We start from the raw sequence: 14,702 nt of genomic DNA on the forward strand, positions 1-14,702 counted from the left end.
GAAGAAGAAAATGACGTAACTTCCTGTTCACCAACGAACGAATGTTTGAGTGAACAAGTCAGTGAGTGAGTGATTTGCATTTCCAGTTCATCGCAAGAACGGATCAATGAGGGAACGAATCCTGACTTTCCCGTTCGTGAACGAGTCAATGGGTCAACTGCCTTCCTTCCCGTGCATCAACAGATCAGTCAGTGATCGTGTTGCGTCTCCCTCCTGGCGTGGACTATGTAAACCAGAATGTAGATTTACGATTTGCCAAGGAAAGAAAGAAGCACTCACTGAAACACCACTTATTTTATGCACGTTTCCTCCAAACTAACGGCTAACTTTATTGCATGAAGGGATGCGCTGTTATGTAACAACGGGGAGATTATGCTTCTCTTTGGGTAATCTTGATTTTATAACACTTGTAGTAGTTTTTAAATAACGTGTATGCATATATACGCCTAAATATTGTTATCCAATATATCGACTGCAATTTCACATTGGATTGCTGGTTTGAAATGTACTTGTATCATTATTATTTTAATAAACATTTATGTTAAAACTTGTCTGGTGTTTTATTCCTTGTTTTTATATTCGCAAATTAAAACATAAAGATCAGACATTTGGTTAACTGCTTTATTTGACAGCATGTGTAGGTACATCTCATGGATACTTCAATAGGTACAATACACGAGGTAAAAAAAAAAAAGGATAAATAAATAAAGGGTTAATTGCACAATAAAAGCATTTTCTCGCATCTGGGATCGAACCAAGACCTTACCAAGCAAGAGCCCTAACCAGTCAGCTGTTTCAACATGACAGGCTACACTCGTATGCACTGTTTTGTACTAGTGATGTGCATCACAGGCCGCTAGGGAAAAAGCTTAAGTGAAAGTGAAAAGTGCTACACCCGCCCTCACCCCCACCTCCTGATTGGCTGTTTGAGCTGTGACATCACTTGGACACTCCATTAGGTACACCGCCATTTTCAAGTGTACCTAATAACAGGCCACTTTATTAGGGAAATATCATGGTCAAAGGTCACAAGTGTCAAGCTCTAGTCCTCGAGGCCGCGTTCCAACATGTTTTCCAAGTGACCCTCGTTAAGCGCAGGTGCGTGAAAAGTTTTAGCTTCTTTCACGTTCAAAAGGAGCTAAAAGTTTTCACGCACCTGCACTTAACGAGGGAATCACACGGACACTCCATTAGGTACACCGCCATTTTCAAGTGTACCTAATAACAGGCCACTTTATTAGGGAAATATCATGGTCAAAGGTCACAAGTGTCAAGCTCTAGTCCTCGAGGCCGCGTTCCAACATGTTTTCCAAGTGACCCTCGTTAAGCGCAGGTGCGTGAAAAGTTTTAGCTTCTTTCACGTTCAAAAGGAGCTAAAAGTTTTCACGCACCTGCACTTAACGAGGGAATCACACGGACACTCCATTAGGTACACCGCCATTTTCAAGTGTACCTAATAACAGGCCACTTTATTAGGGAAATATCATGGTCAAAGGTCACAAGTGTCAAGCTCTAGTCCTCGAGGCCGCGTTCCAACATGTTTTCCAAGTGACCCTCGTTAAGCGCAGGTGCGTGAAAAGTTTTAGCTTCTTTCACGTTCAAAAGGAGCTAAAAGTTTTCACGCACCTGCACTTAACGAGAGAATCACACGGACACTCCATTAGGTACACCGCCATTTTCAAGTGTACCTAATAACAGGCCACTTTATTAGGGAAATATCATGGTCAAAGGTCACAAGTGTCAAGCTCTAGTCCTCGAGGCCGCGTTCCAACATGTTTTCCAAGTGACCCTCGTTAAGCGCAGGTGCGTGAAAAGTTTTAGCTTCTTTCACGTTCAAAAGGAGCTAAAAGTTTTCACGCACCTGCACTTAACGAGAGAATCACACGGACACTCCATTAGGTACACCGCCATTTTCAAGTGTACCTAATAACAGGCCACTTTATTAGGGAAATATCATGGTCAAAGGTCACAGGTGTCAAGCTCTAGTCCTCGGGGCCACATTCCAACATGTTTTCCAAAATTCACCTTGTGTATTTCCTAATAAAGTGGCCTGTTATTAGGTACACTTGAAAATGGCGGTGTACCTAATGGAGTGTCCAAGTGATGTCACAGCTCAAACAGCCAATCAGGAGGTGGGGGTGAGGGCGGGTGTAGCACTTTTCACTTTCACTTAAGCTTTTTCCCTAGCGGCCTGTGATGCACATCACTAGTACAAAACAGTGCATACGAGTGTAGCCTGTCATGTTGAAACAGCTGACTGGTTAGTTACAAGGGCTCTTGCTTGGTAAGGTCTTGGTTCGATCCCAGATGCGAGAAAATGCTTTTATTGTGCAATTAACCCTTTATTTATTTATCCTTTTTTTTTTTTTTTACCTCGTGTATTGTACCTATTGAAGTATCCATGAGGTGTACCTACACATGCTGTCAAATAAAGCAGTTAACCAAATGTCTGGTCTTTATGTTTTAATTTGCGAATATAAAAACAAGGAATAAAACACCAGACAAGTTTTAACATAAATGTTTATTAAAATAATAATGATACAAGTACATTTCAAACCAGCAATCCAATGTGAAATTGCAGTCGATATATTGGATAACAATATTTAGGCGTATATATGCATACACGTTATTTAAAAACTACTACAAGTGTTATAAAATCAAGATTACCCAAAGAGAAGCATAATCTCCCCGTTGTTACATAACAGCGCATCCCTTCATGCAATAAAGTTAGCCGTTAGTTTGGAGGAAACGTGCATAAAATAAGTGGTGTTTCAGTGAGTGCTTCTTTCTTTCCTTGGCAAAACGTAAATCTACATTCTGGTTTACATAGTCCACGCCAGGAGGGAGACGCAACACGATCACTGACTGATCTGTTGATGCACGGGAAGGAAGGCAGTTGACCCATTGACTCGTTCACGAACGGGAAAGTCAGGATTCGTTCCCTCACTGATCCGTTCTTGCGATGAACTGGAAATGCAAATCACTCACTCACTGACTTGTTCACTCAAACATTCGTTCGTTGGTGAACAGGAAGTTACGTCATTTTCTTCTTCGTTTTGTTTTCCGGCGAGGTGGCACCAGCTTCAATGGGCAATACCGACACCTACTGGTTGAAGTCATATGAACTGAAAACAAAATCGCTTTGAACGAATCGTTCACTCACGAGCCAACACGAACAGCAACATAACGTAACGTAACGTAACGTAACATAACATAACAACATAAACTGAGTATGTGCCAAGGGGGAGAAAACTAAAGGGGAGAAAACTGGAACACAGGAAACCTGGAGTCCAGATATGAACCCACGACTTTGTATCTGTAAGGCAGATGTGCTAACTTGAACAGACCACGTATAGACAATATAAAAAATAAAAATAACATCCAAAATGATTGACGTCACAGATCAAACAGCCAATCAGAAAGTGGGGGTGGGGGCGGGTGTGGTACTTTTCACTTTCCGTGAAGCTTTGACCATGATTTTTGATTATTTGATTTATAAAAAAAAAAAAAAAAAAAAAGGATCTGAGTGTGTGTGTGTGGGGGGGGATGATTTGTTGAACGATTCGTTTGAACGAATCTTTTGAGTGAACCGATTCTAAAGATTCATTTCACTTCAGAATGGAATGCACATCACTAGTACAAAAAAGTGCAGACGGCCCAGGGTTACCAAGTCAAAATAGCCGACTGGTTTGTGATACGGGCTCTCGCTCGGAAAAAAAACTAAGTTCGATCCCAGTTGTGAGCATATACTTGAATGTGTTTTTAGAATTGGACTCCCGCTGCGTACGCCCAGAAAGTTCTTTTTGGGTCTCATCTGATGAGAGCACCTCCTTCCACATTTGTGGCAAACTTCAAACGGGACCTTCTATGGTTATATTTGAGATTTTTTTTTTTCTATCTAACAACAAAATTTGTGCAGTGTGCAACTAAGACAAGGTTCACACTGCAGGCAAATGCTACCCAGATCTGATTTTTTTGCCCATATGTGGCAACATCTATCTGATTTTTTAAAATAATAAAAAAAAAAATTCAGACAGTCTGATTGGCTCAGTTTCGATTATTTTACGAAACGCAATCTGCATTTGCACTGACACAGTCAAGCAGTCAGGTTGAGCAGTAGGACCCAGGGTTACAACGACGGCAGCAGTAAGGCAGCGAGCAGGCCTGAGGGAGGAGCCCAATATAAACCAAACAAGCCTCCACAGTCCACACCCTGCAGTATAGGGAAGTTTCACTGCATTCTTGCCATACTGCACATACGAAGAGACCAAGAAATCTGCGAGGTCTCTGAGCTGAGTGAGTGTGTGCAGTCATCCGGTGTCATTTCTGCTGTGTTTTCACTGAAGCTGACTCGAGAAACCTTTCTTCATGTCCCCTAACAGGAGGAGGGGGTGTGGTGTGTTGTAGTTTGGTGGGCCTCTTGGCGGCCTGCTGGAGGACTGGAGACCAGACACTCATCATCATCCAGACCCTACCAGGTGTTGTATTCTCAATTCATCCTCTTTGTCACTTCAAGTCACTTTCTCCTCCTCCTTGCCTGTCCAGATAAGATGAGTGCATGGCTATCCCGATCTGTTCTGACTGCCCTTTTATGGCTTCTCAGTATGCATTACAGTTTGCTACGTGTACAAAACAACTTCCTGTCTATAAATGTATAGTGCTGCATATGGGGCCTCACAATAAAATCCCAAAGTTGTCTTGTTGTGTTATTATTATGTAATACACTCGCTGTTCATTTCATTTGGTACACTTGTATAATCAAATGAGCTCTAGTACTATGTCAAAGAGCCTGCCTTCACAGAGATAATGAGCAAGATAATGCCTAAACGTGTGTTGTTTGCTGCAGTGCTACGCAACTGGCTGCACTGCATCACACTGAGACTTTGTGCTGATATTTAGGCCTTTTCATTGAGCTAAATAAGATTATTAACAAGTCATAAACACTAGAGGAGGGACATCATTTGGAATGCTGCGTAGATAAGCTTGATGTTTTTTTGGAAAGAATCCCAACACGGAATTTGTTGTTGTTGCTTTATGCTAAAATAATTGAAAATTTTATTTTCACAGAATTTACACTCACGATGATTTATAAAATAATAAAAATAATTATATTTTGCGCTAATTCCCTGTTATGTTGAGGGTTTATAAAGCAAATAGTTTTATGTTTGTGTTAGAAGGGTTGGTTGCACTATTTCCAACCACCAAATGACTGCCGTAGTGTTCCTAAGTACTTCAACCACAAGTAAAAAATAATAATAATAATTAACATGTTTATTTGTTGGTCATAAGACTATGACCAAACAGAAAGCGAAATGTGCATTTATTTTTTCTATTTTTGTTTTTTAATGGGCAGTTCATCGAGTAGAGTCCCGATTAAAACAAAAAACACAAAGTCCAAACGTAAAATTTTTTACCACTCTCAGTTCTTCCATCTCGGCTGAAGCACAACAAAAAATATAGCTTGCTACCAATGTCACGAGAACCACATTAGGCTTTTTGTCTGAATCCAGATTTCAGGAGGCAGTGTCACAACTGTAGGCAGAATCTCCAGCATTTCTAAATCATCCACTCCACCATTCTTTTCAAAAAAATACACAAACTGAATCCTTAAAATGAAGACTTTGACAACAACAACAATTACTTCTACATCAATAAGGAGGCACTATGTCGATTACAAAATAATATAATCCCTCTCTCTCCCCTCCCTCTCTTTTTCTCTGTCTCTCTTGCTCTTTCCCTCCCAAGAAAGTATTTGGCAAATCAGCACATGTTACTGGGACTACATTTGTTTGAAGATTGCTGTTGCTTTTTTTTGTTCCCACATTTTTCTTCTCAGTGCCATCATGAGTAAGGCAGGATTTGACGAAGGTGTGGTAATTGTCTCCGAAGAGCGCCCTGAGAAGTTACAGAGTGACAAGGCCCTGGGTATTGCGACAACAGGGCCAGGATGGACAAAGGTTAGCTGCCCTTGCTGTGTTTCAGAGTGGGTTGAGCCACTGGTTCTGGTGAAGCTTGGCAAGAACGTCCGACCTGAGACCAAAAGATGGCTCATCAAACTGATTGGAACGCCACAAAAAGATGGAGGTGAGGTCCTTTATGCACTCAATCAATTTGTACACACAAACATGGTGTTTAATTATGAAGTGCTCTCTTAGTAGTAGGAGAAGGAAAGACATGCAAAAATGATCATCATAAAATGAAACTCCTGATGACTTCCATGTGCTCCTGAAGTTATACCATATGTCAACTCGACTGACTGACTGACTGACTGACTAACTGACTGACTGACTGACTGACTGACTGACTGACTGACTGACTGACTGACTGACTGACTGACTGACTGAATGAATGAATGAATGAATGAATGAATGAATGAATGAATGAATGAATGAAAAAACTGGCTTCAACTTGAGAGGCCGCTCAAATCCAATCTTTAGATAAAAGTACCCCAATCTGAAAAAGTCCCAAACAGCTACCCAAACAAGTGGGTTGGGAAAGGTACATGAATGAAACAATGAGGCAATTCATTAACTGAGGAAGATGAAGGTCAAATATACAATCAAGAATCTAAAAATACTGATGTAGGACCAGAGGGAAAGCTTTGTTGTTTTTTTAAAAATATGTTTTTTTAAAAATACATTGGAAGGAGCATGAACATGTAATATTATTGTTATTATTATTATTATTATTATTATTATTATTGTTATTATTATCACCCTCTATTTCAATATTATTACTATGGAACATTTTATAATTATTATAAGCTATAATAATAAAATATATAAATAATAATGGTGTTGATAAAACAGAAACATATGAGTTGTGTTGTGTAGAATTATTTTGGGCATGCTATGTGGGTTAAAAACAAAATAAAAGTACATGTTAGCATGATGTCCGTCTTTACATTTATTTATTTTATTTATTTGTTTATTTACATTTATTACATACATATAATATATTACATATTATAAAACCTAAGCCCTGACGAAGCCTAATATTTGTTTCAGCACATTGTGGTTGAAATACAGCATCGGAACTATCCCAGCCCTTGCATAAATTTGAGGTGCATGGATATACAAGAGAAAAACAAACAAAAATGTTTGCTTGGTTGGATGTCACACCACCATGTTAACTCAAAACTCATTGGAGAAGGTGGATTTTTTATCCAGAACAGCAGTTTACGCCTCATTACAAAAAGAAAAGCCAACCATGTTTCCTCTTGTGTTCTTTCCACTTTGGGGCATAGATTTCAAAAAGAGAGTGTGGATAACTCTCCTCAACTCTCCCAGGTGCAGCATTGCTGGCCCACCCAGGTGAAGATGCCACTGGTGACATCATCATGGTCTCCGCCCCACGATGCACATTGCTACAGGCTACCGAGGAGTTGGGTCTCTGTAAGACGTTTAAGAACGGTGAAATGGAGACGTTCTCATACGACAACAGAGAGAACTTTAGACACTCAGGTAAACCAGTGCAATGACTCATGGAAGAATGTAAAAATAAGTGATAGTAATACAACACATCTAACACAATTTGTAATAAAATATTCAGAGTAATTGTTAAAATTGGGTAAGCTACTTCACCTGAGAACAACTGAAATTCAATTTTAAAAAAAGTACAAAAAAATATTAATTATAATAATTATTAACGTAAAATAAACGTTTACTTGGGTAATTATATTTAATGAGCTACAAATGGCTGTGAGAAATTGTGCTTGTCAGAAGGAAATGTTTCATTTAAAAAAATCTGTTTTCTTGAATGTGTTAAGATCAAGGAAATGAATCAAATGAAATGAATCTTAAATGAATCAGATGGAAAACATTTGATTTTTCTTTATCATTAAATTCCCTTGGAAGCATTTGGAGTCTTTTGATCAAATCTCAAATGATTGACAGGTATGCTCTAGTTTTTTGGGAGTTTTTTTTTTGTTTCTAAGTTTTTGTGGACATGGGTTAGATGTTTTACTGCATAATGCTTAACAGGGCTTTCCTAACCCTGTTTGACAGACAACATGGATATGTTTCTGACGGTGGCCGAGAAACAGTACATTGTCAAGTATGAGTTGGAGGGTCTGCGTGCACGGAGGGATGTGAGGATACCTGGTTTGGCTGACAAATACGCCCTACAGCACCGAGACAACATCTGTGAGTCCTGCAGGAAAATAGAATAGAATAAAAATCATAGTAGACAATGATCAGTATTTATTCATATCTGTCATACACATCAATTGGAATACGCTTCATCTTCTCGAGGTTCATTAATTGTTGTTTCACTATATCACCAATTTTTAAATCACACCTGTCTAATTTTATTTTGCGGATGTTTCGCCATATTGAAGATTTATGTTCCTCTGATGTTAACCCATGCCCAACATTTGTTCATACATATATGTATTCCAAGTCACAGATCATGGAGTGAAGAAAGTAAGAATGATGGCCCCCAGGTGGACAGAAATAATACCTGCACCACACATGCATAGTTTATATTGATAGTTTGTATAAAGGGCATACATGGTTGCTACTTTGTGGATTTTTGCCCATTTTACTTTTACTTTTGATGAGACTTAACAGCAACAACATAGCACAAGAGTTGTATCAAGAGTTGCTGTAATCGTCAATTAATACACATATTTTGCTTCGGAATGTGGTGTTATTGTTTGTAATACACATCGACTTTTATTTACAACTTTATCATATTTGATGAACTGACATCACCCAGTCCCCTCCCCCCCCAAAAGCCAGAAATGATTCTAAACTGTTATGACAGGTGTTTTTTTTTTTTTTTTGCTAGCACTATAAACCATGTCTGTGAGTTGCTGATCTCAGCTGTTCTTGGCTTCTCACTTTCAATTTTGAAAATGCTTCCCTCAGCATCTCTGTCAGTGTGTATGTTACTGTACAGTTTTACTGTATGTCATGGTAATGGCTTGGTTGCTGCAAGGTTCAGGACTTTCACTCCATGTGTTGTTTTGATGAAATGAGTAACCCTGAGTGCTTTTGCAGGGCATAAGATGATCTCCGCTGGCGTGGTTGTGGACACGTTCCCTCTTCATAACAAGGCAAAACTGAAAGAGCTCAGTAAATCCTGGTACTCTGGGAACCAGTTGTCACAACCATTGGGTAGGTGGATGCACACACAGACACTCACTGTTAAAGTGATCAGTAACCATTGTTACTTTCTTTGTGTTTGAAATGGTGTGTTTGATTTGTGCTATATCTGTGTCCATCCGTATTTCATATCTTTCTTTGTCGACTTCACTATCAGATTCAGTCAATGCATATTTTGGAAGCACAGTGGGATTCTACTTCAGCTTCCTCGATTTCTACACTTGGTCTCTGTTGCCACCGGCTATTCTGGGCCTTTTCATTACCTTCTTTTCCAGTAAGTATGAGGTAGACACATACCAGTGTTCTTTAGGTTTCAAAGAGAAACTGTTTTGTATTGTTCCCAGGTGAGGTGCAGAAGGAAGCGGTGGAGGCGGTGGCCGGCTCACAGGCCGAGATCCATGAGGAGGACGCCGGACTCAGCGTCAGTGGTCACATGATCCAAGCTGTGTTCAGTATGCTCTGGTCCACCGTGTTCATGGAACTGTGGAAGCGTCGTAGCGCCTCCAATTCCTACCGCTGGGGGACCCTTCACCTCGCCGAGCGCTTTGCGGAACCTCGACCTGGTTTCCACGGCGATCTTGGGATGAACACTGTCACCGGTCGTATGGAGCCACTGTTTCCCGAATGGCAGAGGGATTTGCGGATGGCTCTGGTGTCCGTCCCGGTGGTTGGACTGTTTCTGGGTACGACTCAACTTTTGACGCCTGACTGGGTTAAAAGTTTTCAAGATGCTTCTTCAATGAGTTTGTCTGTGTATGGTTCCTTAGCTACTGCATATTGATGCCTTACAGATCAGAACACAATTACATCAGAGAATGTGTCACACAAATAAGATATTATTGATCACTTTAGTTTCACATACGTGTGCAGGGATGGTGCTCCTGGGTATGCTGTGTTTTTACTGGGCGGAGAACCAAGTGATGTGGATCCACGAGGAATGGGACTCGGTGGTGTCTCAGACGTTACTCTACGCACCCTCTGTGCTTCACATCGTCTACACAAATGTGCTGGCTACTGGTTACAAAACAGTGGCCCAGTCTTTGACTGAATTTGGTAAGTGTGCAACAAGACTAACTGTATTCAACTCATCCAAGCCCTCGAGTGACCATTATTTCAAAGATAAGATGTTCACCCCTCTGAGCCCAGATAACAAGTTAATTTTGTTCAGTCGCCCTTGGTTTATATAACGAAAATAAATGTGCCTTCAGAGAACCACAGAGAAGAATCTGCCTTCCAGAACCACCTGACAGCCAAAGTGTTGGTGGTGAGTTTCCCCCTTCGTCATGAGTGTTATTACATCGCCCAAATATCTGCTGACTCTGCTGTTTTATTTCCTCCTTCATTAGTTCACATTCTTCAACTACTTTGCAGTCCTCTTCCACATTGCATTTGTCAAGCAGGATGTGCCGTTGCTTCGCAAGGTGACAGCTGGCCTCCGCTTTACTACACTCAACAGCCACATAAGTACAATAAATGCAAAGCCTTCTCAGGAAAAAATAGTATAAACTATAAAATTGAACAACAACAACAAAATCTGGTCTGGTGGGCCGCATGAATAATTTCTATTTTATGCATAGCGCCTGGCGTCTTTGCTGATCGTGACTCAGTTGGTGAACCAAGTGACAGAAGTGGTGATCCCCTTCCTTGTGGATCGCTTCGTTAGTGCTCCCCACAGGTCGGAGAACGAAGATGACCCAGAGGAGGACAAATTTCGGAATCAAATCACGCTGCCAGTGTTCCCCGTGAGTGCACTTTTTAAATATGAAATGATGATGATGACACCATGGGTGTGACGCCCCTGCTTTTATGTCAAAGCCAACTAGTGTGACAACATACTTTTCTCTGAGAAGTTGTCTTGGTGTTGTGACGGCGTAAGGTGGAGCCACACGCAGGAAAGCAGGCAAGGAGTTTTGACGAGGTCATGTTTTCCGCCGCCAGGGCCTCTTTGCAGAGTACATTGAGCTCCTGGTGCAGTTTGGCTATCTGAGTCTTTTCTCGTGCGTGTACCCTCTGACGGCCGTGCTGCTGCTCATCAACAACGTAACGGAGATCCGCTCCGACGCCTACAAGATCTGCAAGCTCTTCCGCAAGCCGTTCTCTGCCCCCGTGGCCAATATGGGTGTATGGCAGGTCAGCGGATAACGCAGCGTGCGCAATTGTGACTAGAGACGACAGGTGTCATTGTGTCATCCTCCAGATTGCGTTTGAGATCCTGAGTTTCGTCGCGGTGGTGTCAAACTGCTGGCTGCTAACACTGTCACCGCAGATGCAAAGGATGCAGCACGAGGGACAGATGAGCAGCAGCGACATCATGCTGATGGCCATTTTGGCTGAGGTATGACCTGTATACACTCCCAGATGTTTTAGGGGCGAAGGCCATTGTGTTTAAAATACTTAACAAATGTATATATTCATTCTGAATTACTCCAATGTGTTTGGAATACTAAGTAAGACACATAACGGGAGAAGACAAACAATAAGTGACAATAACAATAGAACACGAAGGCCTACTTTAATCTAATCAAAGCTGAAGTCCACAACTATTTTCAAATGCAGCCTGGCATGTTGGGAAAGTCCTTCAATTTCAAATGCTGTTGACAAACATGTTGCATCACCGCTACTTATTGGACATGTAGAGTACACTTGTATTGAAATAATTATGTACTGTACACCCAGTGGAAAGCAATTTCATACTTACCTCTTACCACTACCATTTATCAATTTCAATTTTGACCAATTTTTAATTCTCTCAATTTTAGGTGCGCCTTATAGTGTGGAAAATACGGTACACAATTTGAAGAATTTACATTGCACAGTTTGGAGAATTGTGGAATTTAAATCAAATTAAATAGAAACTTAAAGAGGAAGTAAGCCCCAAAATGTTCTTTGTAGCCCAACTCGTCGAGACACAACATTAATCAGAACACAACAAGTAGTGCTGCACGGAACACATTATTACAAAGAAAATTTGGGGGTCGACTTACATTTTAAAAGTGATCAATGCCATGACTTATTTGTCAGAGTGCATGTTCGACTGATTTTTCTCATATTTTTGCAGCATGTTCTCATCATAGTTAAGGTGACTGTGGCAGCCCTGATTCCAGATGAGCCGGATTGGATAAAAAAGAAGAAAGCCCGCATGCAGTATACATCCATGCAGGCGTTACGACAGAAGGTCAGCACAATTCCTTGTGACTTCAAGACAGTCTGGAGTTGGTAGCATTGATCAGTTGATTACAAAGTTGGCATTTGGAAGCCATGTGACTCGAGTATAAAGCCCAAGGACATCTTTGTCCAAGTGAAGGAGGCTATTATTTGGCAGAAAAATCAGATTATATATCTATGACACATTATACTTAAAACCCCAAGTGTGGTTAAATCAACAGTTTGGTAGGCCTGTGAGGCAGAAAAATTAGGGTGAGCGAGAAAAATGAAATCAAGGATACACATGAAAAGGCAAAACTTACTTCTAAATGTAGGTCTTCTTTGGTCTCATCATTTGGCTTAATTTCCCCTTTCAAAAAAGCTCTCTGAAGACCACATGAAAGGCCGCTGCCTCACAGAAGAGTCAGCTGAGAAAAAATTGCTATTGCTCGTGTTATGCCATGATGTTTGTTGATGTGACTGAGACCCTGAAAATAGAGATACTCAGCATAAAATGTCTGTAATTCTTAAAACCATAACTTTGTGAACTCTTACATTTGAAAAGTGTTTACTTCCACACCATCTTAATTAGGATCTTTCAAATTTCATTATGGAGATGCACAAAGGCAAAGTCAGTGTTGTTAATTGTCTTGAATGAGTTTAGTTTTCGCCTGTAAAATGTATTATTGTTTTCTCTTCCAGAACCTGCCTTCTGATGAGTCCTGAATTTGTTTCAAAAAGTGAGGCACTGGACCCAAAAAGAACAATCTTTGAGCTTCAGTAGTGTTGCTGTGCCCGTATACGTACTCATCGTATGTACTTTTAAAGGTGCCATTTTACACTTTGGAGACAAATCACAACCTCTTTATTTTATTAATTTAAAAAAAAAAAAAAACGAATTTTATTTGAAATTCACAACAGTAAAATGTCTTAAACGCTTTTCAATGCGGTTTTAAAAAAATCCTTCAGACTTTTGTAGTCATGAGTTGAATAAACTCAAATTAAAAATAAAAGCGAAAGACATCACTTATATAAGTAAGCACAGAAAGAGGAATTTTGAAATGGTACAAAAACAAAGTTGGAGCCCATATTTGTTGAGAATAAAACATTAATAGTGAGACACGGTTTGCTTATAACATTGACATACAGATACAATATATGTTTTAAATTAATTATTACAACAATCCTCTCTTCCATGAAATGTGTGCCTTTTAGAAAAAGAATATTAGAAGCATTAGATTAAATCTATATTATTTTTTAAAAAGTGTTCCTGATCCTATATTAAGAAAAGGCTGTCTGATAATCTTTCTCCCCGTGTTGGTTGGTAGCTTTAACTCCAAGGTTGCAAATGGCAGCTTTAATTCCACCAAGCTTCTTGGCTTGCTATTACCACACATGGTGCTTCGACAATATACACGTTCTGAGTTGCACTTTTTTATCACACGTACACTGAAAGTGCAATTCAAACAACGTTTAGAATGTTCAATATTTGTTGCAAAAATTCCTGCAAACTGAATGTATATATTGTTTGTTGTACAAGAGTTGCTTTCAAAGAAACTTACAGTTCAAGAGTTTGAGTGGGTTGGTTAAAAGGGAGTCAGGAAGAGACAAAAATATTTATTATTATGCTGACATTATATTCTTGACAAGATCTTGGTTTGGTGTCCTGTTCAAGGCTATCGATAATCTACAGTGATTGACAATAGGTAAATATCAAAGTGAATAGGAAGCAGTTTACTTAATAGCTGCTCAGTGCTCTCTTTACTGCAACCTAAATTTTGATTTAGGAAAGTATAGCACTGTACTTCTTTGGTAACAAGGATAACAGAATATGGTTTCTGTGTTTCGGTACTGATGTTTATCTCGCCCCCTTAAAAAATAAAAATGCAATGAATTTGGGGACTGCTAAAATGCCCCCAAATATTACAAAAAGTCAATCTTGATGTTGCCAATAAAAGTAATATTGTGTACCGTGTCACGTAAAAACAAACAAAAAATGCTGAGTTTGATTGTTAGCTGTTGAGCGCAATGAGAAAAAACCAAGACCACTTGAGCTCTGCTATTGTGTTTTTTTTTTTCCTTTTTTTGTGTGTGTGTAAAATGTGGAGTCACTTTTATATTTTGTATTGTGTCACTAACGACTGCTTGATTTGGCAGTATTACCACTAATTTGCCTTCTGGCACATTGTGCTATTCATTCACTCTCCAATGTTGACAGATACATGACCTGTATGTGGTCAATCACACTTGGGAGGTTTATTCTTTCAAAACATTAGCTTATGGCGCCTCGCTGTTTACAATATAAAGTTGGTCGACCTCCACCTCCCAGTGGGCATCAACTATATTAAAGGTTCTGCATGTGTTAACTTGAGATGACAATGAACATATATCACAATAAAGACAGAAATAAGGCTGCTTTTTCTTCTTCACAAATGACACGGAGCACATTGG

At 39.8% G+C, this 14,702-nt stretch overlaps 1 protein-coding gene across 3 annotated transcripts; it reads left to right on the forward strand.

Moving 5' to 3' along the window:
• Nucleotides 1-4,137: 4,137 nt before the first annotated feature.
• On the forward strand, nucleotides 4,138-14,662 carry ano10b (anoctamin 10b). 3 transcript variants are annotated; one of them, XM_088378927.1, is made up of 17 exons: nucleotides 4,138-4,296; nucleotides 4,383-4,478; nucleotides 5,837-5,868; nucleotides 5,983-6,084; nucleotides 7,290-7,463; nucleotides 8,007-8,144; nucleotides 9,003-9,119; nucleotides 9,265-9,381; nucleotides 9,452-9,790; nucleotides 9,978-10,160; nucleotides 10,316-10,371; nucleotides 10,454-10,528; nucleotides 10,685-10,849; nucleotides 11,046-11,237; nucleotides 11,305-11,442; nucleotides 12,166-12,282; nucleotides 12,954-14,662. In XM_088378927.1, exons 3-17 carry the CDS (start codon nucleotides 5,844-5,846, stop codon nucleotides 12,975-12,977), a joined length of 1,962 nt encoding a protein of 653 aa, XP_088235053.1. In that variant the 5' UTR covers nucleotides 4,138-4,296; nucleotides 4,383-4,478; nucleotides 5,837-5,843; the 3' UTR covers nucleotides 12,978-14,662. The 3 variants fall into 3 exon arrangements, with proteins under 3 accessions (XP_088235053.1, XP_088235051.1, XP_088235054.1); XM_088378925.1 differs by having other exon boundaries at nucleotides 5,837-6,084; XM_088378928.1 differs by lacking the exons at nucleotides 4,138-4,296; nucleotides 4,383-4,478 and having other exon boundaries at nucleotides 5,854-5,868; nucleotides 7,247-7,463.
• Nucleotides 14,663-14,702: the final 40 nt, after the last annotated feature.

Source organism: Syngnathus floridae, chromosome 6 (assembly GCF_059516105.1).
Source record: "Syngnathus floridae isolate MCC-2025c chromosome 6, RoL_Sflo_1.0, whole genome shotgun sequence".
NCBI lineage: Eukaryota > Metazoa > Chordata > Actinopteri > Syngnathiformes > Syngnathidae > Syngnathus > Syngnathus floridae.

Bases quoted from the DNA above. Each gene is read 5' to 3' on its own strand.
- ano10b (XM_088378925.1), top strand. From the start codon at position 5,844: ATGAGTAAGGCAGGATTTGACGAAGGTGTGGTAATTGTCTCCGAAGAG. The intron at 7,464-8,006 runs GTAAACCAGTGC...CCTGTTTGACAG, and splicing joins AGAGAACTTTAGACACTCAG to ACAACATGGATATGTTTCTG. The intron at 9,791-9,977 runs GTACGACTCAAC...ATACGTGTGCAG, and splicing joins GGTGGTTGGACTGTTTCTGG to GGATGGTGCTCCTGGGTATG.